Source organism: Pseudopipra pipra, chromosome 9, assembly GCF_036250125.1.
Source record: "Pseudopipra pipra isolate bDixPip1 chromosome 9, bDixPip1.hap1, whole genome shotgun sequence".
NCBI lineage: Eukaryota > Metazoa > Chordata > Aves > Passeriformes > Pipridae > Pseudopipra > Pseudopipra pipra.
In genome coordinates this window covers 228167-255901 of record NC_087557.1, presented here as the reverse complement: position 1 = coordinate 255901, position 27735 = coordinate 228167, and the positions used below count along the sequence as shown (strand labels likewise).

General features: G+C 44.6%; 2 protein-coding genes across 12 annotated transcripts in view; one reads left to right on the top strand and one right to left on the bottom strand.

Moving 5' to 3' along the window:
- The window catches only part of BRINP3 (BMP/retinoic acid inducible neural specific 3), a 168197-nt gene extending 166555 nt beyond the window's left edge, over positions 1-1642 (bottom strand). The window contains exon 1 of one of the 2 annotated variants that reach the window (XM_064664022.1): positions 1522-1642. Coding sequence is in view for 1 of the 2 variants with exons in the window: in XM_064664024.1 (XP_064520094.1) it covers positions 1522-1589 (68 nt within the window). In the remaining variant the exon portion in view is untranslated. The remainder of the gene's footprint in view (positions 1-1521) is intronic. The other variant, XM_064664024.1, reaches the window with a different exon arrangement.
- LOC135418591 (collagen alpha-1(III) chain-like) lies at positions 229-9004 on the top strand. 10 transcript variants are annotated; one of them, XR_010432546.1, is made up of 4 exons: positions 1829-2248; positions 2332-2696; positions 3710-3764; positions 3963-9004. XR_010432546.1 is itself a non-coding variant. In XM_064664027.1 (4 exons), the coding sequence occupies exons 1-3, from the start codon at positions 1829-1831 to the stop codon at positions 3713-3715; spliced, it is 636 nt and encodes a 211-aa protein (XP_064520097.1). In that variant the 3' UTR covers positions 3716-3764; positions 3963-9004. The 10 variants fall into 10 exon arrangements, 3 of the variants coding, with proteins under 3 accessions (XP_064520097.1, XP_064520096.1, XP_064520095.1); XM_064664027.1 differs by having other exon boundaries at positions 2332-2541; XR_010432551.1 differs by lacking the exon at positions 1829-2248 and adding an exon at positions 229-1550 and having other exon boundaries at positions 2608-3764.
- The last annotated feature ends 18731 nt before the right edge of the window (positions 9005-27735 follow it).

Genomic DNA, 27735 nt, shown 5'->3' with positions numbered 1-27735 from the left:
CGGGAATGGGAAAACCGCCTGGAGGACAGTCCACGAGAGAAGGACACTCAGCTGGAAGGAGATGTGGGCATGGGGGCTTCGAGCTGGTGGGAGAAGAGAGGAGCCGGAGGAAGGGTGGATTTTGGATCCCACGCTTGAAAGGCTTTTTCACTTCCCCTTTCCCGAAATCAGCCAGCAATTTGGAGGCCGGGAGTGGGGGGGGGGGGGGCGGGAAGGAAAAGCAGGGGGGTAGCACACTCGGGCACTGAAGGGGCCATTGGGCTTTCCCGTCTTCTGCTTTATTGCCGCCAAGCAATAAATTCGGATCCTGTGTATTTCTCCCTGGTATCTCCACCTGCTCGCAAACCTTTAGCAGCCTCCTTGTGATCTCTGCATGCGCTGCTTTGGAGACACGGCTGCGCACACACCGACACACACACACCTCCCCTGCACCCGAATGACAGCTACACGGAGCCAGTCAATACCTCCCAGCCAGAGGGAACGTTTCCTCCCTACCTTCTGCTATTGACCGTGGGTGGATCTCTGACGCTAATTAGAGACAGAGAAATCCTCAAAGTATTAACCACAAATAGCACTCTTGAAGGCACTTGTCCTTTTTTTGACTTAGAGTGTTTATTTCCCTTAGTTCTTCTCTATTTTTCTTTCAAAGAAGCCCCTACTTGATCCAAGAGACACTCCGCGCCCCAGGTAGATATACAGGGTGTACGTTTTGGGAAGACGACGCCTCTCTCCTACCCTGCACTCCTCAGGCCGGCCGAAAATACGGGCGTTCCCCAAAACAGTAGTAAGTAAAATCAGGTGCGCTGGGATTGAGACATGCGGGAAGGGCACGGAGCGAGCAGCGACAGGACAGAAGCCCCGCAGCCGCAGGGCAGGAGCCCCCACAGCCCCCGCAGCCCCGCTGCTCCCCCGCACGCCCGGCCGGCCTCGCTCGAGCCGCTGCCACCTCCCAGCACATTCCACGGGACTGGAAATCCTTTCCTATCCTTCTGGAGAATCCTTCCCCACCTCCAATCCAATCCGAGTTCTTCAGGGGATCAGGAAGAGCGATGAACTTTTCCACCTGATCTCCCCCCGCGGATTCCCAGACATTCCTCAGGCACGCTCGCGGCTCCCTCAGCCACCAGCATTTCTGTCCTTTCCCCTACACGGGGGGGGAAACCCTGAGCCCTTCCACCATCCACGGCTTTGTCTGCAAGGGTTAAACCAGGGAATGGAGCAGGTGAGGCGCCCGATGGAAACATGAATCGAATGTGGTGAGCGAGCGGTGAGATGGGGACGGCTCTGGGAGCGGTGCTGCGGTGCGCGCTGCCAACAGCGCCGGGCGCTGGCGATGGATGTGGGCACAGGACTGGTGCTTCCTAATTCCTTCGAGTTTAGAAAGTGGAGCCAGCTCGGTCAGGAGCAAGGCGAGGCAATACTTTTTTGTCATTTTATTTATTATTATTTTTATTTCTCCCTGTCGTTAGTGTCCTTTCTGTTGGAGACACGCCACCTGAACGCGAAATCAAACCTACTCACCGGGTGAAATCGCAGGAGGCGAAGCGGCTGTGAGCAAAACGCGTCCCGGCTCCGAGCACATAGTCCATGGTCTGCGGCTTCAGGCTAGAGCAGGGCTGAGCAGGGCGGGGGGACTTGGGGAACCGGCAGCAGTTCTGTGTGTGAAACAACCCATTTACACCGTGCGTGCCTGTCTGTGTGTGTGTGTGTAGGGCAGAGAGAGGCTCCAGACCCAAAACGGGGAAAGGAGGGGAGGAGGGAGGGAGGAGAGAGAAGGAGGAGGAGAGAGGGAAGCAAACCCGAATAGCGAGAGGAGTTGCGGGGAGGAATGGGATTTGCTGGGGTTGAGGTGGGGTTTTTTGGTGGTGATGGAAGCGATTCTCGAGGAAAGAATAATAAACTGCGGGATCTCAGCAGCAGGCAGGATGGAGAGGGGCTTTGCCCAGGCAGGTGGAGCACAGACAAGACCGCACCGAGCAACGGGAGGCTGGAGCGAGCCGGGCGGGCCACAGAGGGCCGGGGGGCGGCTCAGCCGCCGGCCGGGGCGCTGGGGACGCCGCTGGTCGGGCTCGGGGTCCGCGGGGCTCGGGGGTTCGGGGGCTCGGAGTCTACGGGGCTCCGGGTCCGCGGGCCTCCGCCACCTGCCTGGGGGCGGGGGGAGCGGCGCTGGGGGCGCGGGAGCCGCGGAGCGGGGACAGCGACACAGCCGGGTAGGGCTCCAGCGAGCCGCAGCGGCGACATCGACCGGGTAAGAGCATCCCAGCTTCCCGCTCGGCCCCCACCCTCGGCCGACCCTTTGTTTCACAGCCTTTTATTTTATTTATTCCGCAGCCCGGCTGTCGGAGGGGCTCTCCCCGCATCCCCTCCCCGCCGGGGCCGCTGTCCGTTCGTGCCCGGCAGGGAAGGGCTGCGGGTCCTGGAGCGGGGAACAGGCGGTGGGAGCGGCGCGGGGAGGCGACACCGCGGAGAGGAACCTCTGCGGAGGAGGGAGGGTGGGCGGAAATGCCGCTGCTCATCACCCGTGCCCCTCTCCTGCCCTGGGTAAGAGGAGCATCTCCCCTTCATCCCCCTCTTCATCCTCCCCCCCTTCCTTCTCGGCGCTTCCAGGCTCTCTGTATGGAAATCACGAGCTGGCTCGGTGGAAAAATCTCCCTTTTCTTCGTATAGTGCCTCTGGAATGTGTGCGGAATCTCAAGGTGTGTGGGGGAGAGGGAGGCAGTGCCAGCATTTATGGAGCTTGGTGTGTGTCCCCCCCTACCCCTAGTCCTCTCCTCCATCCGTGCTGTGAGCAGACACGCGTTCATGGCTAATAAAAACGCTTTTCCCTGTGTATAATTGGGCTGAGAGCTAAACCGAAAGCCAGTCCGTGTCCGGGAACAGCCTGCAGATCAACCAGGAGCTTTGGCATCCCTGCGGTGTAGCCTGGCTGTGTTCACCTCATGCTTCCCGGGATCGATAAGCACACTAACCATACCGATTATGTGGTGTATGCGTTGGGCAGTACGGAGTGATCGCAGCATTACACCAGCACCTGTCTGCTGTGCTACATGTGGTCTTCAAAAAGAGATGGTAATTTCTGTGGAGCTTTTTGATCAAGAAAGTTTTTGTCTTCTCTCCATTACCTCTGTAAGCACCAGTTCACGGCCGTTTGCCAGTCTGGCAGTTTTATATTTCCAGAATGTCGTGAAATATTCGGAAACCACAGAAACCCAAGATTCCTCTGGCATCACGTCGGTTTGCTCCTGTCAGCATGTTTAATCATTTTTATGCTAAATGAGCTGATCGTAGTAATGATTTGACCTGCTTGGGGTTTTATTGACTTTTTCATTAGCAAGGAGGTAAGAAAAGGACTGAAGGAAGGATGTTACAGTTTGTGAAAGAAATGCAGTGTCCATTTCAATTGTAGTAGCTGTTAAATATGTAGGCGTTATGTATGCTGCCTTATGCAGCTATAAAAATGAAAGACATGCCACCTTGCCTCCTTGCCTCAGAATATGATTTCTCTCACAGCAACAAGTAGCACAGGCTCTTCTCTCCCCTTTTCTCCTCCCCTTCAGCCCCTCCTGACAAAATGCCAGTTATAAAGGTCAGCCTGTTTATGTAAAGACTGTGTGTTTCTTAACAAAGACTGCTGCCCGTCAAGCCTGCAATGACTATCAAACAGACTTGGGATTCAAGACACTCAATAAGAGCACTGTCCATTTTCTAGGACTGATAAAATCCCAGGCAAAAGAGAAGGCAAAGAGCCGTAGCGTGTGACTGGGGTAGGTCACCAGCACCAGGGTGGGTAGGTCACCAGCACCAGGGTGCACACGGGCAGCAGTGTCTTCATAGCAGTGTTTGGTGCTGCAGATGTTGGCAAGATCCACTGGAGCTGTGTATGTACCTATATGTGTGTGTGTGTGAGAAGGTATGAAAAGAGATTTGCTGATATGCTAATGCTCTTCTACTCTTCTCTTTAGGTTTCGTCCTCTCTCGAACGATGTCCTTAGGCTGAACTTGCTTTGCAGCTCCTTCACACCAAAGGCAGCTTAAATCAGCCAAGGAGAATTTTGAGTCTAACCAACCCCACCCTCCCAATAGAAGAGAAGAGATCGACTTCATTAGTCTTTGGCTTCGCAATGAGGTGTTTTCATTTCATAGCATCCAGAGGTGCAGTGCACACGGTCTGATCTTTATTTCACTGTGCTCTCTTTCCCTCCCTGCCACGTTCTTTCACCCAAAGAGCAGTACAACTTGGTTTCCTCAACTAGTATAACCTCTGCTGGCCCTTTTCCACTTTAAATCTTATAAGAACATTCTGATATTATTCACTTCCTAGAATTATAGAATCACAGAATGGTTTGGTTAGAAGGGACATTAAAGATCATCTCGTTCCAACCCCCTAACACAAGCAGGGACACCTTCCACTAGACCAGGTTGTTTTTGGTTTTTTAACCTAAAGGTTAAAAGAAGTTACTTTATAATTACAACACAGATCTGCAACAGTGGTCAACTCCAAGACCTGATTGTGGCCACAGTTCACTTTTGGCTCTTAAAAATCACCCTGAAGCAGAGTTAAGGAGTTGTAGAGGACTATGATGCTTTTTGTTCAATGATGTTAGTAATCCATGGCCTTAGGATGTAATATCACAAAGTCTCATCCTAGGGCAGAATAATGAAATCACAAGCAATGGAATGGGGCAGAAACTTATATCAGTTCCCAAAATGCTAAATGCAAACTGGGACCCAATCTGAACTGAGGAGCTGCACATCTGATGTCAGAGGGGAGGGGCACTTCAAGTCCTCCCATCCTAAAAGCCTTGTGGCCCTGAATTACAGGCCATTAGATTCCTTTGATCTGTAAATCTGCGTTAAATAGCAGCGTGATTCTGTGTCGGTAAAGGCAGGTTTTAACAGCTTATCCCATAATATTTTAATTTTTCTTTACTTCATCTATTCAGCCTTTTCACCCTTTTTCTCCCAGGACCTGCTTATGCTTCCCTTTAGCTACCGAAAAATGTGTGTAATTTATTAAGCCAGTTCAGTAGTTCTCTTAGTTTCCAGCACACAAACCTATTATGCAAACAATACTGTCACCTTCTTGCAGTGCCTTCTCCCGGCTGTAATGAATTCTCTGCATGCTACTCTGCTGTAAATTCTCCATCTAAAAATTCCACGCACTACGTGTTTTGTCAGGGGAAACTGCACTTGACTTTTGAAACAGTTGGGAGGAACAAAATGATAACCTACTAAAGTGCCTTGCCCTTAACTTGAAATTATGGCAAGTAATTAAAGTTAGAGCAGAAAGACTTAAACTTTGGACTGCTTATGTTCTTAGCGTTTTTGCTCGGATGAGGGGTTTTTTTTTTTAGATGTCTGATTTGAATGTCAAATTTGCATATTCATCTAGAAAACATAGGGAATGCTTAATTACCTGTGTCCAGTGTTCGTATTTTTCTTGGGAAACAATGTTTCATATACTCGTGGGTTTCATTTCTAGTTACTATTTGCATCCATAAATTGAAGTGGGTGTCTAAACAAGTCCTGTATTTGCTGATTACACAAACAAATATGCCATATTTAGAATTTTGCTTTATAATCATATCAGAGATACCTGGAATTGCAGAACAGCCCGGGTTGGAAGGAAAAGGGAGCCTAGATGAGATTATCTAATGCCCTGTTCACTCACATATTGAAACCCTCCAGCGATGGGGCACTGCCAGGGAGGCAGCAGACTCCCCCAAGAAGTGTCAGCTCAGCAAACTGGCCCTTCTGTTCCCCACAAAAGGAATTCTCCTGCGACAATAATCCAACCTCTTCTCTGTATGGAAGCTGTTTTGACTCAGGGCACAGACCACTAACCTTGGTGACACCTCCAACCTTTATGGAGCATTGCCCTTGTCTTGTTCCCAGCCTCTTGCAGAGCCTTGTGCCTGTTATCCACGGGCACCTGGGAATGTGGAGCAGTGCCAGAGGAGACACTGCCACTGCAGTGCTGTGGTGGGTCTGGCTGAACTGGAGTTGGTTTCCCATCCCTCCCAGGGCTGTGCTTTGCAGTGGGAGCTGGAAAAGTGTTGATAACACACCAGGGGATGAGCAAGGTCCTGGGAGGGGACACAGCTGGGCCAGCTGTCCCCAAAGTGACCAAAGGGATATTCCAGACCATGTGACATCAGCTCAGAGGTAAAAGCCAAGGGAAGCAGGAAGAAGGGGGGCATTTGTTATTTACAACATTTACCTTCCAGAGCAGCCACTCCATGTGCTGAAGCCCTTCCTGGGAAGTGGCCGGACATTTCTTGCTGATGGGAAGTAGAGAACAAAATGTTTGGGTTTTTTCTTTGCTTGTGTGCACACAAACTTTTGCTTCAGTAAACTACCCCATCTCAACCTGGGAGTTATTCTCTCTCCCCCACCTGGCTGAGAAGGGGACAGAAGCTGAGAAGGGGGACTGACAGAGTGGCTTAGTGAGCACCTGGTGTCCAGCCAAGGGCAAACCACCCCAGCTGGGCAGGAACTGTCACTCTTGCCCCCAGTCCCTTCAGTCACTGTATTCAGCCAGGGAGAGAGAGAGGATGGGAAATCCTGCAAACCATGTGTCCCATCTGCATGGTGGGCCTGTCCCAGGGAAGGCAGGCTGTGAGTCCAGTAGCTGCTCTCTCTCTCATACTACCTGATACTCCTCAGCCTGCTCCCCTCCTCCCAGAGCTCCCAGGTTCCCCCACACCAGGACACTCTCCCCATGCCGTGTACTGCACTAGAGCACTTGGCTGTGGAGCTGGTGGCCCTGGATCTGCTCACTTCAGTGACCGTGATGAATTCCCCCCCAGCCTTCTCTTCTCCAAGGAGAGAACACCTAATTCCTTCAGTGCTTCCTCACAGGGCAGGTTCTCCAGCCCTTTGATCATCTTCCTGGCCTTCCTTTGGCCCCTCTCTTGTCTTTCTGCTTCTTTCTTGAGCTGTGGGGACACGAACTGGACACGGTGCTCCAGGTTCCTTCCACAGGCTCTGGTGGAAGGTGTCCCTGCCCAGGGCAGGGGGTTGGAACCAGATGGTCTTTTAAGGTCCCCTCCAACCCAAACCATTCTGTGACTGGAGGTGCAGCATGACAGGTGATGAGTAGGATGGGAAGATCCCACTCTGTCCCCACAGATGCAGCCCAGGACCCCATCTGCCTTTTAGCCACAGCAGGCACTGCTGACTCATGATCACTCCTTGTCCACCAACATATTTTGACCTATACATTTCTGCTTTAGCAGAGATATGATTCACTGGAATAAAATTATATCCACTGAGTTTTTCCTCACTTGCAGAGGAGATTATTTTTAGGAACTCCCAGCATTTTGCTTACAGAGAAGGAACTAGTAGTGTAGAATTTCTTTAATTTCTCCCCAAAAGTCAAAGAAATACAGCATGTTTGCCTATTCACTTGCTCTATCCTTTGGCAGCAAGGGATAAACTTAAAAGGCTGGGTTTTTTTCAGGCTCTTGCTATCATTAAAGCACCAGTTTTCTGAGATAGAACAACCTCTTTGAAGATATGGTATTTACTGTTTTCTGATGGTATTAATTGCAAGACCTGTAAGCTCACATGAGCTTACTGGACAGAGCCAGACACACACTACTAGGAGGAATCTTTTTTTATTTATTTAAGTTGAGACATATCTTAGCCACGTTTCCATGACCAGTGGCCACGCAGGCATTTTTAAAATAACCTCTGGTGTGTTCAGGTATTCACTTTTTCTCGCTAGCCAGACTTCAGACAATCACAGAAGTCTCTTGTTACTTTCAAGAAAGCGAAAAGATATTTGTAGAGGAAAAAAGTAACGCAGGGGATACATTTTAAATCATATTGAAGTGTTGTGGTGGAGAGTCCTAGGCATCAAGTTTGCCTGTTTTCCTTAGGAGAAAAATATCCAGTGGCTGCAGTACCCCAGTACCAGAAAGAATATCCTACAGAAGTGGTGTAATATGAACTGCCAGGAGTTGATAGGATGGATACAGAATGGAGGCCTCTCTCCCACAGGCAGTGACTTCACAAGCAGTGTGAGAAGCACTGGCCTGACACAGAGTCAGCAGATTTGTAGAGGAATTGAGGTGTAATTTCAGTGTACTGTGTTTAAATACAGAAGCCATGTAGCTTCCATTGAGGTTTAGCCCCGGTAGACCTTAGTGTTGTCACATAGACTTCAATAAAACCTACCTGTTGGTGCTGTGTTACTTCTGTGTGGTCAGAAATCAATCTCTTCCCAGAGAGGTCAGAATCTGAAATGCATTTCAATTAATGGTGGAGGACAGAAGAAGTGTTGAAATGAAGATAAGACCCCTCAGTGCATTTTCTGTGGTGCACATAAAAAATCAAGACCCACATTCAGACAAAATGAGTTTTTTGAGGGGTGCTGGAGTCCAGTGAAGTGTTGTTACAGCTGACACCTGGTACAAAAGACAGACTTAAGTTGTAGGAAAAGCAGTTCTGTATTCAAGATGTAAGGGATCCTGATGGGAGTCTTGCACCTGCCCTTTATGAATGTTTGCAGAAGTAAAATATGTATTTGCCAGAATGTGTAAAAGAAATTTGTCATGGACCAAAAAGGGAAGAGAAGAACAGGTATCAGGGAAAGTCTCAGTTGATGCTTTGCAGTGTCAAGGAATTGCACACTAGAAAGGCAGAGTTTTGCTGAGTTTTAGGGTGGCTATGCTGTGAAGAAAAAAGCTCGTAGAGAAAGCAATTTGCATTTGGAAAAGAGATTATTTTACAGATATTGGTTCAAGTTGATAGTCATTCCCTGAATAGCATCTGGTGTATTATCTCAATAGATCTTGTTATCTCCCATAGAAATGAGCCAAGAAAAGTATCTGTAGTAAGATTTGAAAATAACCTTTGTTATTATATGTCATTAACTCACAGGAATCAAAATACGTGGCCACCAATGACAATGAATAAGAACAATACAGTTTCTTGAGCAGTCTGTTCTGTGCATTTCCAGTCTCTAGAATAATAATAATAAAATAATAAAATACAGCAATTTTATGAGCATTTATCATTTGCCTGGGCTGTGCAGCTAATGAGACAGAAAAAGCATGAAGAATTTGTATGGATGAACTCCATTTACCCAATTTCCAACTCAAACATAATGACAGGAAAAATAAGCAATATATGCACAAAGCTGTGTATTGGGTTTTTGCTTTTTACAGTTCCTGTCTTGCAGCAGTCTGGGCTGAGTCATTATGGCACACAACAGGTATGTGCTCCTGTCAGCAGCAACCATCACCCTTGTGACATTTCTACTGCTTCCAGCTGCTGGGGGGCGAGAGCAGGGAGATGTCAGATCCTCTTCCCAGTCACAGAGGAAAGGAGGCAGTGAAAAAGACGTCTCTTACATCATTTATTTGATTACGTTCTCCATTTGTCACAGCAGTGCAGCACAAAGCCCACGTGGGGGTTTGTGAAGCTCTCTGGAATCTGCTGGGCTGTAAGCACGCATTTAAAACCTCAGTAAACAAGGATGGCTTCGTGTCTTTAGCATGTGTTTTGCTGAATCACAGGGCAGCAGGAATTGGTACATTTAAGGTGGTGCCAATGTCTTTTCCAGAAAGCCAAATTTTCAGTTGCATTTCTTTAACTTACGTTGGAGAGAAAGTAAATAAAACCTCGGAAGCTGGTTCAAAAAAAAGTCATGCATTCAGTTTTGAGTTATCTGCCTTGATGTTGCTCAGCCCTAGAAATAACATTCACTGTTTGGCAGAACTCTCTGACACAGCACAACACTAAGTCACGTTCCTACTTGGAGCATTAGGAGACCAGACATCTGTTACCTTGTTTGGGTTTGTTTTTGGGTTTTTTTTCAGATAAAGACACGAAAAGCAACACTGACAAAATGTATTAACACGGGATAATCTCAGTGTTCCCTTTAGCTGTGCATTTTAAATGGCTGAGTAAAAAAAACCCTACAGCATAACAACAAAGCAGCCCTGAGGTAACATTGTCACTGAGCACTGTTTGAACTGCCTGGAGGCAATACAAGGTCTTCTCAACCACCTGCTAGAAGTTATTGGACAATTAATTGTCACTATATAATTGGCATTATATATATTATGTTGGGAGTGTATATATATTGGCAACTGGGTTTTTTTAGACAATTGAGCACTATTAGAGTCTGAATAAATGTTGTAGCTAGAAGCTGGTATGTGTGTTAATCCAAATGTGGTTGGGATGGCATCAGCCAGTGGACCTGTACCTTAGTTAGTGCTCCAGCCATTTCCTACTCTTCAGAAATAATTATAGCATGGGAGTCTTTTTTTTCCAAATTCAATTGTCATCACCATAGTGCTGTTAATGCAAAGAATTGCACAAATAGAAAGAAAAATGCAGTTACAAGTAAATGAAGAGAACATTTACAGCTTCTCTGATTTCCGAATGAGTAAACCATTTTTTTCTTCTGTGTAATGAAAATGAGAAAGCCAAGGGCAAGGATATTCAACTTGTTCTACTCACAAAAAATTAAAGGAATCCTCAAAAATGAATTTTCCTTTCACAGTAAGAGGCAAAAAGGTGAGTGAAGTATAAAAAAAGAGCTCTACTACCACACCTTGAAAAGAAATGAGTGGCTAACAAAGTGGAGCTCAGCACCTTTCCAGAGGAGCCATTGCTCAGACTGGCTGGGCTCCAGTCTGCTGGTGGGAGTTGCTCAGGGATTGCTGGGGCATCACTTGGATTTTTGGGGGGATTGTTTTTTTGTTTTTGTTGTTGTTGTTTTGGGATGGTTTTTTTGTACTCATTAAACTGACTTCGCCTCAAGCCATGAGTTTTTCTCATTTTTGCCTTTCTTATTCTCTTCTCCCATTCTGCTTTGGGGTGGGGAGGGAGGGAAGCCATGACCAAGCAGCTGGGTGGGGGCTTAGCTGCCTGCACAGTCAGGGAACTGTGCACAGCCTCCAGGACCAGGTTTGGAAATGGGGAAGTCGTCCTGCCTCAGCAGTTGTGGAGGTTTTGAAGCAGAGAAGGGTCTTGTCTGCCAAATACTGCAGCTCCATGCAGCTTTCCCTTCTCAATCTCAAAATCTCTTAAACAAATACAATGTAGGAAAGCCCAGAAAATAGGAACAAACCCTTAAGGAGGTGGGAGTAGGTTCTCATATCAGTAGTGCCAATATTATTAAGCTGGGTGTTGCAGCAGTGTTTCATTCTCTGAGTAGTTATCAATTGCCACCACGTTTCTCTGCTAGGTGAGTTCTGTTTGTTCGTGTTTCTCCTTTCATTTGGTCATTTATTTCCTTGAGAACTGAGCACAGTTTGCACATCTCCTGCTACTCTACCAGTGGCTGAACACACACAAAACCAAGAAACGTGGAGGCACAGATGTCTCTGTGATTTTGCTGCAGAGTGTGCGTGGGCTCAGTGAGCTGGGGAGGGGTTTGGTGGAGCTGCTGCTGGAGGTGGGGAACAGCATTTACTGATGTTTGACATTTCAAGGGAAGCTTTAGTCTGGTGTTCTGCAGGTGGGGAATTATTTGGGAAACGAAAAGGCTTCATCACCCGTGAGTAAGAGCCCGTGGGACCCCAGGCATGTGGCTGTGGTTGGGCAGCACCCAGCTGGCTCTGGTTGTCTGTGGGTTCCTCACCCTCTCAGGCCCAACCACAAGTGTAACTGCAGGATCTTACCAGGACCTCGATCCTCCAGCCTGCTGTTGAATCTTGTGCTTACGTGTTGTGCTCTGATCCTGCAGAGGCTGGAGCTTTTTTGGGTAAAGAATTCTGGCTTATTGCAAGTTTGCCCACGTGGCCCCTTCAGGGCTCCAGTAGTGCCTTGGAGTATCCCCACAGCACAGCAGGAGAGGAGATACTGCTCATCCATGGAATGCCATCCCATGGAGATCCATCGTAGTTGCACGGTCAACTCTTTGTAACTGAGACATTATTTTATGTGTTTCTATTAAAAGAATTATTAAAACAAATCCAAGCTGGCATGGAAATACGTATTTTTTCATAAAGTCAGCAAAATAAGATTGTAAAACTGTTCCTGCTTTGCTTGGAAATTAGAAATAATACAAAACATACAAGTTTTTAATCAGAACAGTAGCTAACAGATCAGACACCAGATCATTTTGGTTGTTATTGAATATTTGAGTTTCTGAATATTTCTTTTTTGGATTCACATGGGGCAGACAGACACTTGTTGCTGGATCACATCCCCTGAACCCTGCCTTGTAGACTGCTGGCTACCTGAAGTAAGCCTGAAAACCAAAAATTTTAGTCTAGATCTGAGAAAAATTCCTTGTTTTCATGTTCGTGTTCTGTAGGTCAATGTCTGACAGATTTTACCAGGCATTTCACTGACAACTTACAATCAGCTTCAGTTGTACATAAGTTCAAGCAGTGCATTTTAACTGCATTTAACTTAAACCTGCCACTAAACTGAAAATAACAACTCCACAAAACAACAAACTGACAAACAAACAAACCCAACAAACAAAAAAACCACAACCACGACTCAAATCTCTCAGTTCCTCCAAACTGCAAAATTCTAAAAATAACAAAGCCCTTCTATTTTTAGAAGCCTGGGAAGAAATGAACTTATTACCAAGGACTGGTGGCCACCAGATGTTAGGGCTTTTTTAACTGTTTAATGTTTCTATAGAAATACAAGATAAATGTCTTTCAAGCATTGTTTTAAGATTCTATCCTTTTAGCACTGCATTTTATTCGTCTTGCTTTATTCCCCTCTCTCTTTTTCCTTATATTATTATCTAATTTATTTCAACAATTGAAATGTTCTTATCTCAGCCCGTGGGTTTTGCCTTTCTCCAGTTGTCCCCCTCCCACTGGGGTGGAGGGGTTGGGGGGTGAGGGAGCAGCTGCCTGGTACTGAGTTGCTGGCTGGGGTTAAACCACACCACCAATCAACAAAGCAATGTTTTACACTTGTCACAGGTAATTGTGGTGCACTTTACAGGGGATTAGTTAAACAATTTCTCTTCCTGTAGGGCTGTGAAGTTGGCAAGCAGTAAAGAAGAACTCTTCTGCAAAGTCTGCCAATGCAGCTACTGTTTATAGTAATGGAGTACTGGGAGTATTTTCCATTTGCAAATCAGCAATTGGAACAATGAAGTAATTTCAAGTTATGCTGTTTCTAAATGTGCTTGTTGCACAGTAATTACTGCATCATCACCTGCAACATCTTGCAGAGCTAGAAAATGAAAACCATTATCCTAACAAGTTTTTTACAGGATTTTTCATTCTAGTTAGCTAAAGGACGTGCAGAGTGATCCTGCTGCTTCATGAAAATCTACTTCTACACCCAGAATTCTTCTCCTCCTACTCAGATACTCTCCAGTAATATTTAAAGAATTTGCTCCCAAAACACAACGCTATAATGACCAAAGTCTCCAGCCAGTATGAAACACAATTATTTGGTCACAGAACACTTTTCCTGGAGGCAAGTATATAAGCTCTCTCTCTTCTCAGCAGATATTTAAGCTTAGTCTCTAAGTAGCTTGAGAAAAATTTTTTTAAAATGTCTTTTGGCAATGCATCATGCTAAAGGTAAGATATCCAACTGCATTCCCAATGACCTCCTTCTTCAGCACTGAAAGTGGTGGGAATTATCCATGACCCACACAGAAAGTGCTCCATGTACCTCCTGTCATAGAAATAGTTTGTACTCATGGGAGCTGACTGTGGCCAAGGGCCAGATGTCCACCCAGCCACTCCCACTCATGGAAGCAGAGAATCACAGAACATTCCAAGTTGGAAGGGACCCACAAGGATCGTCCAGTCTGACCCCTGGCCCTGCACAGACACCCCAACAATCCCACCCTGTGCCTGAGAGTATTTTCCAAACCCTCCTGGAGCTCTGGCAGCCTTGGGGCTGTGCCCACTGCCCTGGGGAGCCTGGGCAGTGCCAACCACCCTCTGGGGGAAGAACCTTTCCCTGAGATCCAGAGCAGAGTTTGGAGCTGCCCCTCCACTGCCCCTCGGAGGAAGCTGCAGACCCCAATGGGACGTCCTCTCAACAGGACAGGCAGCTCAAATAAGATGAAAAAGCTCATGGGTTGAGATAAGGACAGGGAGACTACTTGTGAGTTACTGTCATGGCCCAAGCATGCTCAGCTTGGGGAAAATTAATTCAATTTATTGCCAGTTAAAATAGAGTTGGTAAATTAGAAACAAATAGAGACAATTAAGCCAGCACCTCCTCCTGCTTTTTCCCATGCTGAACTACTTCATCCCCAGCCCCTCTGCCTCCTCCCCATCACTGGGCAGCACAGGGGGGTGGGCAATGGAGGTTGTAGTCAGTCCATAACAGCTCCTCTACTCTGCTCCTTCCTCCTCACACCTTTTCCCTGCTCCACTGTGCTCTTCTCCATGGGGAGTCTCATCTCAGGGGGATTTTCTGGAAGTTATGGAAACATTTCAAGCACTTCACCTCTCACTTCCATCCAAAAGCCAGAAAGGCTTTTATCCTTAGGTAAAAGTATCTAGGCCCCTGCTGCCCCCATTTTCTTCAGTGCCTTGGTTTGGTTGTAGACAGTTCTCTAGCCCAGGGTTTAGGACATGTAGTGGAGCCCGTACATTACATTACACTGAACTTCAGTAAGGTTGAATACAGTGCTGTTTGTAACATATTTTTCAAACTAGTTGGTTGGATCCATTTCAACCTTAAAGTTACTTTTTTTATCCTCTTTATTGGTATACCCTGATGACTAATCTCCTCCACTAATCCAGTAGTGTTCCCCATGTTACACCCCTCTTGAATAAGCTTGGGATAATTCTCCCTGTGTTTCTTGTCCAAGGTCTTCTGCCATGGGCAGGTTATCCATCACGGTTAGGTGCCTTGCAAGGAGATGGGACAGCAGAGTAGAAGCTGAGGCTTGTTGTGGAGAACCAGCTCTACAGGAAATATTGTAAAATAAGTGAAGTAAATCTGCCACAAACAATAATAGCTTTGTTGCAATGGGTGTCTTATCTCACCTTCAGCAAAGGTTTCCTTTCTGATCTGAAATATTTGTGCTGCTTTTCCAAACCAGGTAGACCTGTATATACCTGTTAATATGCATTTTAACAGAATAAGAAAGCAGTAAATTCATCTGTCTTATAGTTTCTCAGAGGAAGTACTAGAAACATAAGACAGACAAATTCTACTTGACCCTACAATTATATCTTCGACTCACACAACTGTCTGTGAACTTGACTTTCCTTTCATGGCAGTTGCTTTAGATTAATGGAGTCTCCTTATGGTATTAAGGCTAAAACATGTTTATGTTGTGACCTGATAGTGCAGGAAAAGAACACAGTTGCTTCCAGGGAGACTTTTTTACTCAATACAATGTACGAGGTCACCTAAGCTCTTATCTCTGTCATCAACAGCTCCACATAAAAAGCAGCTGCTTATTTATTTTAAAGCCCCAGTTTACTTGCAAACTGACAAAGAGTCCAAATTTTCTATTAAAATTAAGAGTTTTGTAAGGAACCTTGGCAAACAGATTCTCTACTAGATGTTAACTTTAAGGTCATGCAGTAATTGTTAGACTTGAAAACTAATAAATGGAACATATATGCTACAGGAATGGTAGAAAAAGAAATTAGAATGGGAAAAGCATAGCAATCAAACTCACTAAATCTGTAATCTGTGTACATACATGCACTATTTTTACATTCATCTATCTCAAAAAATTAACAGAGACTGTGTTAGAAATTTGTCATTTCGGCTGACAGATCCAGCAGCACATAAAATTCATCCATGAAGAGGGAAGAAAACACAAGAGCCACAGTTAAAAATAGAAAGCCTTTGAAACTAATGTCTTATCTCCATCCTCAGCAAAAATAGTTGAGGGTTTTTTTGCTGATCACAGGTTGATAAAAGTGTAGTGGATACAATCCTGCACTGGTATTGTATCAGAATAATTGATTTTGACAGAAGTAGATGGATTAAACCAACTAAGCACCTGGCCCACTCTAAGCACTGAAATTAAAACCTTGAAAAAACACACTCATTAAAATCCACTGCAACATTTTCATTAGTATGTGATCACTGTGTTGAACAGGACGGTGAAAAATCAGCTTTTTGTAAAAATGTTAGCTGTTGAAACTAGGCAAAGTTTTTACCACTTTGTAACCCAGTATATGTGATTTTTACAATTCCCAGTAAAATCAGTAAAAGCCTCAGGCATACCCCGGTTCTGAGGAGAACAAAGCTTTCACCATAGGCATCCCAGTCTCCCCAGAAAATATCTCAGGGTGATAATTGCGTGTGGTTAATCTCCCCTTCCCAAAACCTTGAAGAAGCCCAGAGCTACCAGCCTTGGAATACAGAGAAACACTGGGAGTTAGGCCCAGAGCTAAAGAAAACAGGAGTACTAGCAACGTCTGTTCTCCTATAATAACTTCCATTGTGTTATTGATGAGGTTTTTCTGCAGCAAGTAGAAAATTTGGGCTATCACACAGTTAAAAGAACATTGTGACTAAACCCACATTTTTACAGCAGTGGCTTAGAACACCATCTTGCAGCAGAGCTCCTGTTATGCTCTAGGTCACTACTGCAGAAGAGTCTCATTTTTATAAGCTTGATGGAAAGATTAGGTGTCAAATTTAATAAAACCCCCTGGCTCTTTTTCTATTATTCTATGACATGGGTCCTCTCTGCTTTCAAGTAGAATATTTTTTCATTTGGTGGTAGCAATAAGCCAAAATATATAAACCACCGTGTGTTATTGCATCGATTGGCAGGTTTAAATCTGACCTATATTAATGAATTTTTGCGTATGTAATATAAGTGATTCAGACAGATTGGGGTAAAAATCTTATTGGCAAAGTATAAGGAAAGCAGCATTTGGGTGAACAAATATTTCATTTTTTTCTGCACTGAAAGATTCTAAAAATTGGGTATAACTGCTGGCTTAAGGAAACCAATTCAAATAGTCTTGCTAATAATCAAAAGGAGTTATTAAGCTGACTAGCCAGTGCCTGCATGTGGACTCTGAGAGCAGCCTCTTTCCTTGCTTACACAGGCTCAACTCAAGTTGAGCTGCACAGGAACCCTTTGTGAGTGGTTTTTATAAAATGTTCCTTTACCCAAGATTAAAATGTCTTAGTGGGAATGTACTGGCTCTGGCTAAACTTCCACAGTGCAAGATCTTGGAGAGGGTTCCTGTAAGACTTCCTGGTCAGAGAATAAGTGATTGTTTGGTTGCTGGAGACTTCACCGGGCTGTATGAAAACGTATCAAAAATAGCACAGGGCATTTCTTTAACATTTGAAAGAAAACATGAGAATGCACTGAAAAATGCTCCTGAAGAAGCAAAGTTTCAGCCTTGCAGTGTGTAGCTGCTGCTCTGAACCCTTAGACACAGTCATGTTTTAAGACAAAAACACTGCAGTAGGCAAGGCCTAGGGAAACATCCCAAGGGCAGGAAACAAGAGGAAAATTGAAAGACAAGAATATTCTCCAGGTGCCACATTAAAACAGTCCTTTGGGTTGGGATTGCTGGTTGGAAGAAAAGCTGGTTGAAAAACACATAATAGGAGGACGGGACATAAATGAAAATGCTTTCAGCCCCTCACGACCCCTTAAGCATCTCTACAAATGTTTGGAAAATGAGGTGGGATGAGAGGAAAGTTGATAGTTATTCTTAATCAACTATTTGTTGAAATTCAAAGCATCAACTTTGTCTGTTGCAAAATTTCCAGGGTAACAGTGGCTTGCTCAAAGGGGGGATCACACTCACCCCTTGGGGTTCCTGCCTTTATCTCCAGTGTCCCCGCTCACTGTCCTTTGTTTTATGTAAAGAATCAAAGGAGATTAATCAGTTTCTCATAAAAGAGAATAGTCCAAGTGTTTTTGTTTCCTGCCAAAACCTTGCATAATACACTGTGCTTACAAAATCTCTGTGGCCTGAAAGCTGAGCAAGGTCAGGAGACACTTGACAGCAAATGTGCCTCTGACCCTATTACTTATAATGCTGCAGTATTTCATGTACAGCTTCTTCACTCTTCATTACGTTTCATCCACCAAGCTAAACCTTAATTTAAACTTGCCCATCTAACACCTTTGCCTACAGTTTCACAAACTTGGTTCTAGAGAAGGTGAAATTTTCCTACACTTTCAAAACCAAAAGAAAAAAGCTGTGACAGTGAAGTGCAGGTGGAGCTCGTTTGGAGTAATGAGGCTCTGAATGGATGTTTTGCAAACAAAACACTTTTTGTGACCCAACAGCTCAGCCAATTCACAACCTATTCCTAAATGGCTTGGTTTTGTTCGGTTGGAACTCAAGTGGAAATGAAGATTTCTTCTGGTGATGGTGGTAATTCGGAAAGGGAGGTACAAATTAGCGAACTGTCATTTAAACAGGAAGATTCACGTGTTTTCCTTTTTTTTTTTTTTCCTGTGCTTGAGCTGCTCTTGCTTCCTGCCTACCCCCTCAGTCAGAGGGACAGAAACCACACCGACAAGCAAATCTGTTTGGGAACTGGAATTGCCTTAGGCACGCAAATAACAAACACCCAATTCTGCTGCTCCCAGGGCTCTTAAACACAGGGTTCGAGGAGCTCACGTTCAGAGTGCAGCTTGTACCGTTATTTAAATGCTCGGTTAACATCCTTCTAGGTGAGAAAATACGTTGTGAGGAGGGGACCGAAGATGATGTGGTAGCTCCTGTGCGTGGAAATGTAACATTAAAGCCCCCTGGGCACAAACACGGGCACAAACACGGGCACAAACACGGGCACTCCAGCAGGGTTGCTTTATCCAGCAAATCCTGTCAGCTGGTGTTTGGGCTTGTAAACTTCTGGCCTCTGGCACTAATGGTGTAATGAGGCCTTTTATTAGCTATAAAATATCGATATTTTATATTACTGGATATAGAATATGTTCCCAAACATCTCTAGCCACTTGATCTCCAAGGCATCAGCTGGAGTGACTCCTTGTATTTTCCTGAATGAAAAAAAAAGGTGATTAGGGAGGAGACAGAGTATAAAGTGCAGAAACACCATTTGCAAATTTTTCTTGCAGTGGTAAGGAAGCAACTGTCCTGCAACACATCCCTGTGCCATGGTCCTAAATTCCGACCTGATTCAACAGGATGTGATTATCCCTCTGTATGGAAAGTGGAGATGGAGACCAGAACTATATGATGAAAATTTTACGGCACAAATAAAAATACTAATCTACAGAACTGAGTAGTAGCAAGTCCTGAGAGTGATTAAGGATAATGCATCAGCCATCTGCACAATGTCTGGGAGCACCAAGAAGGTAAACAACGTCTCGGCATGTGTTATGTCTCTGGAAGTGAGATACATAAATCAAAACTTAAATACTCACACATATAGACAGAGCAAAGCCTCATTTGCAACACCCGGAGCTTTTTTTTTTTTTTTAGAATATTATGTAAAGACTACATGAAGTTGAAAAATATTTTAAAAGGTACTTAGACTAACATTGGAATTAAAGGAAATGCCTCATAAGGAAGGAGAAAGGAGGCTCTGTCAGTATGCACGAAAAAAACTGAGACCTTGGAGAAAAATCTGGAATCTAAAACACCCTAAAAAGGAAAGACAGATGCCAGGGCAGGGCATTTAGATACACTAACAGCTAATTGAAAAACAAAGATGTTAGAGTTTAAATGATGGTAGAGATTAGCAGCCTGAAGTAATTTGGAATTAGGATGTGGATGAATAGCTATTTCATGCTGCAGAGTAAAAAAAGGTTGTGCATCAACTCAAAGGAGCACTTAGCTACTGATTATAGCCAGGTTGTGCCGTGAAAGAACTTTAGGAAAGTAAATAAATTTATCTTCCCATCTTGCTGATAACCTATCCTTGCTAACAGGTTCAAAAAGTCTTCTCTGGAATGGATTCAATTCAGCTCTGATGATGCAGAGCACACACGTGACATAATCTGCAGTTCAACAGTGAACTGCATCCCTAACAAAAATTTGAGGACTTGTTTCAAAACATAGGCTTGCAGTAAAACTTAATGAAGGAGATGGGGGGGATGGGAAAGAACAGTTGCACTTTATAAGATGGGATACAAAAGGAAACTTCTCCTGAAACCTCTGTGCAAATATTTATGGCTCAGAGACATTCCCAAAGCAAAGCATCTTAGTTATATAGAGACTACTTTTCTCTAGATGCTGCTACACATAACCAGACTGCCATGATGAAAAAAGTATTTTTATTTTTTTTTAATGAGAGCTCAGAGGCAATAGAGATTTTGAGAGAGAAACAGGTGGAGATCTGCTCTCCCTTTTAAGAAGAATTAATTCCCAAATGGAGTTCTTTCTTAGTTTTCTTCTCAGGTGTTACAATTTCTAATCCAAAACCAGCAACTAGCAGAACAGGGGTTAAAGGAAAAAGGATGGAATAAAAGCTTCCTGTTCTTAGCAATAATAAACACTTTGAGAAAAAGCAGTGGTAGGTGCTGTTTTCCTCTGGCAGAGTCCATCTGGGCAGAGCTGGTTCACAGCTTGGCAGAGCTGTTGGCAAATTTTGCAGAGATAGTAGAGAGGGTTCTGGACAGGGTGGGAGAAGCAGAGGGGCACCACTTTCCCTTTTCTCTGCATAAGAACTACCCCTTTGACTCATGGAATCTCAGGGTGGTTTGGGTTGGAAGGGACCTTGAAGCTCATCCCATCCCACCCCCTGCCATGGGCAGGGACACCTTCCACCAGCCCAGGTTGCTCCAAGCCCCGTCCAACCTGGCCTTGGACACTTCCAGGGATCCAGGGGCAGCCACAGCTTCTCTGGGCAACCTGGGCCAGGGCCTCCCCACCAATAATTGTAAAAAATTTCTTCCTGATATCTGGTCTAAATCTACCCTGCTTTAGTTTAAGAACATTACCCTTTGTCCTATTGCAACAGGTCCTACTAGAAGCTCTGTCCCCATCTTTCTTATAAACCCTCTTTAATAAGGTCACCCCAAAGCTTCTCCTCTCCAGGCTGAACAATCCCAACTCTCTCCCCTTTCCTCCCAGCAGAGCTGCTCCATCCTCTGCTCATCTTGGGGCCTCCCCTGGACTCTCTCCAGCAGCTCCATGTCCTTGCTGTGCTGTTCCCAGGGCTGGAGCAGCTCTGCAGGGGGGTCTCAGCTGAGGGTCAGAGGGGCAGAATCCCCCCCTGCCCTGCTGCCCACGCTGGGGGATCAGCCCAGGGCACGGGGGGGTCTGGGCTGGGCCATGTCCAGCCTCTGCCCCACCAGCACCCCCTGGGCCTTCTCCCAGGGCTGCTCCATCTGCTCATGTCCCTGCCCACATTGACCCTGGGGGTTGCTCCTGTCCAGGTGCAGCACCAGCACTTGGCCTTATTGCATCTCATGGGCTCCCTCCTCGAGCTTGTCTCAGTCCCAGGGTAGAAGCCCCTGCAAAACACGACCCCCATCCAGCAGCAGAAGCTGGGAGATGTAAAATCTACAACAGCTGATCCCTGGCACCAGGGACTACTGTCACCCGTCTTCACTTTTTACAGGTAAATTGGTGCTCTCTGGACTTGTCCTGGCATCTTGCACGCAAATTGTCATCTTCTGGCTTTTGTGAAGTTTTAATTTATACCTTTTCCTTGTATTTGAGTTTGAAATACCTAAATGTAGGCATAGAGCACAAAAGGGCTTTACAGTTACAGCAGTGGGAATCTTCATGTCCACTTGAAACACTATCCATGCAGATGGAAAAAGAAAAATTTATGTTTCTGTTAGATTTATAGAATAAATACACCATTTAAAGGGGTGGGGAGAAGATTTGAAAGAAAAGGTGGAACTCCCAAAGTGTTTAGGTCTGATGATCTCTGACAGCTTGCCTTTGCAGAGGCATTGCAGGGGGAAGAAAAGCTGAGATTTTAAGATGAAGGCTGTGATTAAATATTTTAGGCAATTAAACTGTAAAATAAAGTGCATCTGAGGTTGTGCCTTGTCAGATAAAGCCAGATCTCCTGGGACTTTAACATCTCTGTGTCGAAGGAAGGAACTGATTTTATTTTTACATATGGAATTTGTTGTTATGTTGCACTTTCCACAAGAAAACAAATGTGATCAGCATCAATGACAAGAAGCACCATCTGCTACAAAACTGAAATGTATGCCATAAGAGCATAAAGCAGTCTTTTAATAGGTGAGATCTATTTCTGTATCAATAGATGTTAATGTGCACTAATGGAGGGAGGGAGGGACACAGACTGTGAAGACTGAAGTCTCAAGATCTGCACTACTCACTGGCCAGAATTAGGGCCCTCACTTATTAGGCTATTCATACAAAATTTCTCTTCTCTTTAAAGGGGAAATTATGTTTCTACCTAAGTCAATAGCAAATAATGTTTCCCTGCTTGGCTTTAAATAGGTAGTTCCATTTTTAGGCATTTGATATCTCAAGCAATGAAAAATAGAGGATGAGAAGAGGTGAAGAAAAGAACAAATGTCTAATTTTGAACCTCTACTATCCCATTAATTAACCTACGGTAAAAAATTAAAGGATCAGGTTTTAATGGGTTTGGACCTTTCTGAGGGGGAGAGAGAGGATGATGAGGGGAAAAAAAAAATCTTTACCAACTCCTCGATAACAAAAAATTCAGGAAAGGTTTAGGGAGGGTTCAGCAGAAAACGCAGGCATAACTTCAGTGAAGCCACAAAGTTTAGGGCTGATTTTGCTTAATATGTCTCAAGTTAACATTCTGCAGTGCTGATAATTCTGAGGCAAGGCACTCTGACCCCCAAAGGGTGCTGTGTGTTGCAGTGTTTTGCAGTGTGATGGGTTTGTGGTATTTTAATGACAATCAAGCAATGCTTTTATTCAGAAAATTTAACAGTTTGAGCTTCTGTTTCTTGTTCTGCTTACTCTCCTGAGTTTAAAAGCACAGTTAAAATGGACAAAAAAATGAATACATTTCTAATCTCTATGAAAACTCTGTAGAAGGTTTTGCTTTTACATCCTTGTAGGACTTATATTTTTACATCTAGAAAGGAAAACACAATCCTCCCATTAACAACAGAAATTAATTCCAGAGCATGACCAGATTAATAATTAGATTCTCAGGTGACCAGACAATGTTTTTTGCCATTTAGCTAAAGAGCATATAAGAATTCTATGTAGTAGATGATAATGACTCTTTTTTTTTTTTTACTTCTTTCTTATCTGCAAGGTTTGCAGAGAAATACAGTTGCAGCCAGAGATCTATTTCTGTGCCATTTTAAATTCAGTCATGAACTCAGATAACACTACAGCTGTTTAACTAAGTGCAATTTCAAAGGGATTAAAAGCTCCCTTATTTATTTATTACATAAACAAGGTGCAGAAAGTGTGATCATTGCTGGACTTGGATCAGCTTTTAAAGCCAAAAATTGCTGGCAGTCTTTATAAGAACTTTCAAACAGACCTCCAGGCCTGTTAATCTTGGATAGCATTAATTTTGTGACCCTGCAAACCTCCCAAACCTTGCCACGGATGAAGCAGGTTTCTCCTTAATAATAATAATAATAATAATAATAATAATAATAATAATAATAATAATAATAATGGCTTTTACAAGTGCATTGTGCAGAAAAGGAAAATTAACAAAGTTGTACCAGTGCCTTGCACCTCCAATAAATAAGACAGGAGATACAGTGACAATGGACATGAAGGAGGCTGGAGTTCTCAACAACAGTTCTTGCCTCAGTTCTCAATGGTGGTCTCTCTCCTCACACTTCTCAAATCCCCAAATCTCTAGTCAGGACCTGGGGGAAAGAAATCCTTCTCATAAGTGAAGATCAGGTTTGAAATCATCCCAGGAAGGTGAACTTAGGCAGATCCATGGGGCCCAAGGAGATGCATCCCAGGGTCCTGAGGGAACTGGCAGATGTAATTTGTAAGCAGCTCTCTCTGTCAGATTTTGAAAGTTTGTCCTGGTTTGGGCCAGGACAGGGTTAATTTTTGCAGTAGCCAGGAGGGGTTCCCTCTGGGCGAGTAAAAAGGGCAGAGGGAGCCGTGTGTTATCTGTTTTTCCATGTGAATCATTTCTTTCTTGCACCCTCAGTCCTTAGTAACGTTGTGATAACTATTTGTTTCTTGTCTCAGCGCTATTTCCAGTAAATCGTTCTTATCTCCCCCCGTGATCTTTGCCTTTTGTGCCTCCTTTCCAGCCACTGCAGGGGGAGGAGGGTGGGAAAAGAGGGGACCAAGGGAGAGCTGGGCATGGTTTGGGAGTCCCGTGGGGGCACTGAAGTGGGGAGTACCGTTCCTAAACCACCACATCATGACAGCCAGGTGGAGTCTCCAGTGACTGGAGACAGGGAAACAGCACTAGTCTTTTGGTTCTTTTATTGCCTCGTATTGAGAGACTTCTAATGTTATTTTGATACGAAGCTTCTGCTTTCTCATGGGTTTCTCTGTGGAAGAGAAGGACTGTGGTAAAATAGTTTACTTACACTCAGCAAATTCCTGCAGTGCAGGAATTCCAAGACAGTGCAGTCTCTTCAGGGTGCAGTTTTTAGGCAGTGCAAAATAAATATGTAGATTTAGAAAAGATAAAATACTGACATTGTAATTTAAAGTTTACTGTCTCATCAAAGTTATGGGGGGGGAGAAAAACATGACTATGACTGTTCATGCTGTAGCTTGGTCAGATACAATGTTCTGTAAGACACCACCTCCAGGATTGATCCCTCTCTCTGGAGGCTGATATTATGGAGCTAAAGAGAGATAGAACACAACAAGCATTTGTACACAAGACAGCTTAAAATTTTAGTGGAATATCTAGCATCTGTAGAAGACCAGGAGAAAGCTGGGATTATTTCAGAGATCTTGAAATTTTCGGTTACTCCCAGTATGTCAGACAGACAGTATACACTGCAACTGGATAAAACCATAGCTACTGCTTTCTTTGTTCTTTCAAATATATCATCATGTCATTTTTGTAGAGCAACAGAAATGAAGGAGAGGATGAAATAAATACTCAAGGTGATCAGTTGCACACAATGTGTAGTAAAAATACAGTCCTAAAAGGGCAGTACTAAGCCCTGTCAGTGGTACTGATAACCTAATTAGCCATGAACTGTATTCAAATGCAGCAACATCAAATTGTGTTTTACTCTTTATACACTGATAGGCCTGGAAATGCTGGCAATAAATGTCAGCTTTAAGGCTGGATTCTATTTGCTCTGCAGGCTGTTAAACTCAATTAGTTTTCTTTGACCAAAAAATGGTATAAAAGGACAGATGTATCAGTTTTGTGGATTTGTTGGCACACTGAAAAAAACCAAGATACTCCTTTCTTTACTTTCCCAAGAAGATTTAAACAGTCGTTGACATTAGGAAACAAATACAAGAGAGCCACAAAGAGGCTGAGGGTTTATATGAATTCTCAGATTTCTGTGTGGAGTAAAGGCCTTTTATTCACGTGAACACTTCAAACAAAAAAAATATCTTAGTTTTTCTGTGGCACCCAGAGGGTGGTTGGCACTGCCCAGGCTCCCCAGGGCAGTGGGCACAGCCCCAAGGCTGCCAGAGCTCCAGGAGGGTTTGGACAATGCTCTGAGGGACAGGGGGGGATTGTTGGGGTGTCTGTGCAGGGCCAGGCATTGGCCTCAGTGGTTCTTGTGGGTCCCTTCCAACTCAGCATGCTCTGTGATTCCGTGATACTGCCACTACAAACTACTGCTGCAACAGAGATTACTGCTTTTCTTATGACTGTTAAAACAATCTGCCTCACTTGAAAGGATGAAGGAGTGGATGTGTCAGGCTCAGCTAGTGGTGAGGTGGTTGACAGTAAGATGACACACCCTATGGTCCTTCACGTGCTCTGTGGGGCTCCAAATGCCAGTTCTGGGGTGTGTGCAGGCACTGTGTTGAGGGGTTTGGGCAGCCCATGTGGTGGGAGATCTGACAGCCTGTGTTATCACAGAACAGGAGAGGCTGGCAGGGACCACAGTCTGTCACCTGGTCCCACCTCCCTGCTCCAGCAGGGCCATCCCAGAGCACAGGGCACAGGACTGTGTCCAGAGGGGTCTGGAATACCCCCAGGGAGGAGACTCCACCCTCTCTCTGGTCTCTGGTCAGTGCTGGGGCACTGCCCAGCAAAGAAGTTCTTCCTCCTGTCCAGGGGGATCTTCCTGGGCATCAGTTCCTGCCCGTTCCTGCTGTGCCATTGCTGGACCCCCCAGCAGAGCCTGCTCCAGCCTTTTGCCAGTGACACTGAAGGCTCTCAAGCCTCTCTCTTACACTCAGTCTGTGCAGCTTAGATTCTCATGTGCTTTTGCCTTCAGCAGACTCGTCAATTAATGGATTCTGCAGGGAAGGCAACGCTGAGTGAAGCATCTCAGAGCTGAGTGGTTTGAGGGATGTGTGAGTGCCTGCAAATTTATTTCTCAGGTGTCTCTGTATAATGGGCTATAAGTCAGTACAGGTATGGTATCAAAGTCTGTTTCTCTTGGAGAAAGGGAGAATAAAATCAAGAAGACTAATGGAACATAAAATGCTTGTTTATATCCCTGAGAGAGCTATCTGTGTGGCTCTCCCTCTCTAAAGTAGCTGCAGACATACATTACATGGCCTGACCTGCACTGTTTGGGGATGGCATCTGCTGTCCCATGCAATAAGGTATAGGGAAATAAGGAGCTTTTAGTCACGTATTAATAAGCTGTCAGTGCTTTGCTTACCTAATTAAGCAAGACAGGAAGCAAAACAACTAAGTCTTAGAGCCTCTACACATTCCCTGGACTAATCCCAGGGCAGTGTATCTTTGTACTTGGACTAAGTACATGGCAGGTGGCTGATGAAAATAATAAAAACAAGAATAATACTAATGTGAGCTGAAATGTGTATTGAAAATGCTTCATCTAATCTGAAATTAAAATTCTGTCTTGATTTTTTTTCCCCAGAGGAGAAAATCCATGACATTTCATAACACTTTCTATTTTCAGCCTTTTATGGGCCTCTTTGCAGTTGAAACCCTTGAATTACTTTATATAAAAATTTTCATGAACTGTGGACCATCTTCCCAAGTTCCTCTCTACAAAAGACATTTTTTGATATATTTGTAAGCACAGTTGAGCCTGTGATAGAATGAGATCATAGAATCATAGAATGGTTTGGGTAAGAAAGGACATTAAAGTTCATCTCGTTCCACCCCCTGCCATGGGCAGGGACACCTTCCACCAGCCCAGGTTGCTCCAAGCCCCGTCCAACCTGGCCTGGGACACTTCCAGGGATCCAGGGGCAGCCACAGCTTCTCTGGGCAACCTGGGCCAGGGCCTCCCCACCCTCACAACCAAGAATTCCTTCCCAATATCCCATCTAACCCTGCCCTCTGGCAGTGGGAAGCCATTCCCTGTGTCCTGGCACTACAAGGTCTTGTAAATAACCTTCTCTTCATCTGTCTTGTAGACTCCCTTCAGGTACTGAAGATGATGGATTAATACATTTTGACACAATATTTACTGGTGAAAAACTTAAGAAATGCTATCTTTGGACTGCCAGATGGGGAACCAAAAAGAAATGTGAATCTGTGTGTCTTCTTCTGGTCTCCTTGACACAGCACAGCAACTTAAGACATTCCTTAAAGAAGTCCAGGATTGCTTGTCTTTCCTTTGTAGCTCTTTTTATAATATCAGAATTGAGCAAAGGAACCACCTTATAGCTGGAAATAACCAGCAATTGTAATTATCATTTCTCACAGTGTGACAAAATCAGCTGACAATGCTCTCCAAATTTACACAATACCAAAAAAATAATGAAGTCCACACAGTTAGCCCTCAACTGCATCTGTTAATATGACTGCTTTAAAATAGGCAGAAATACCATC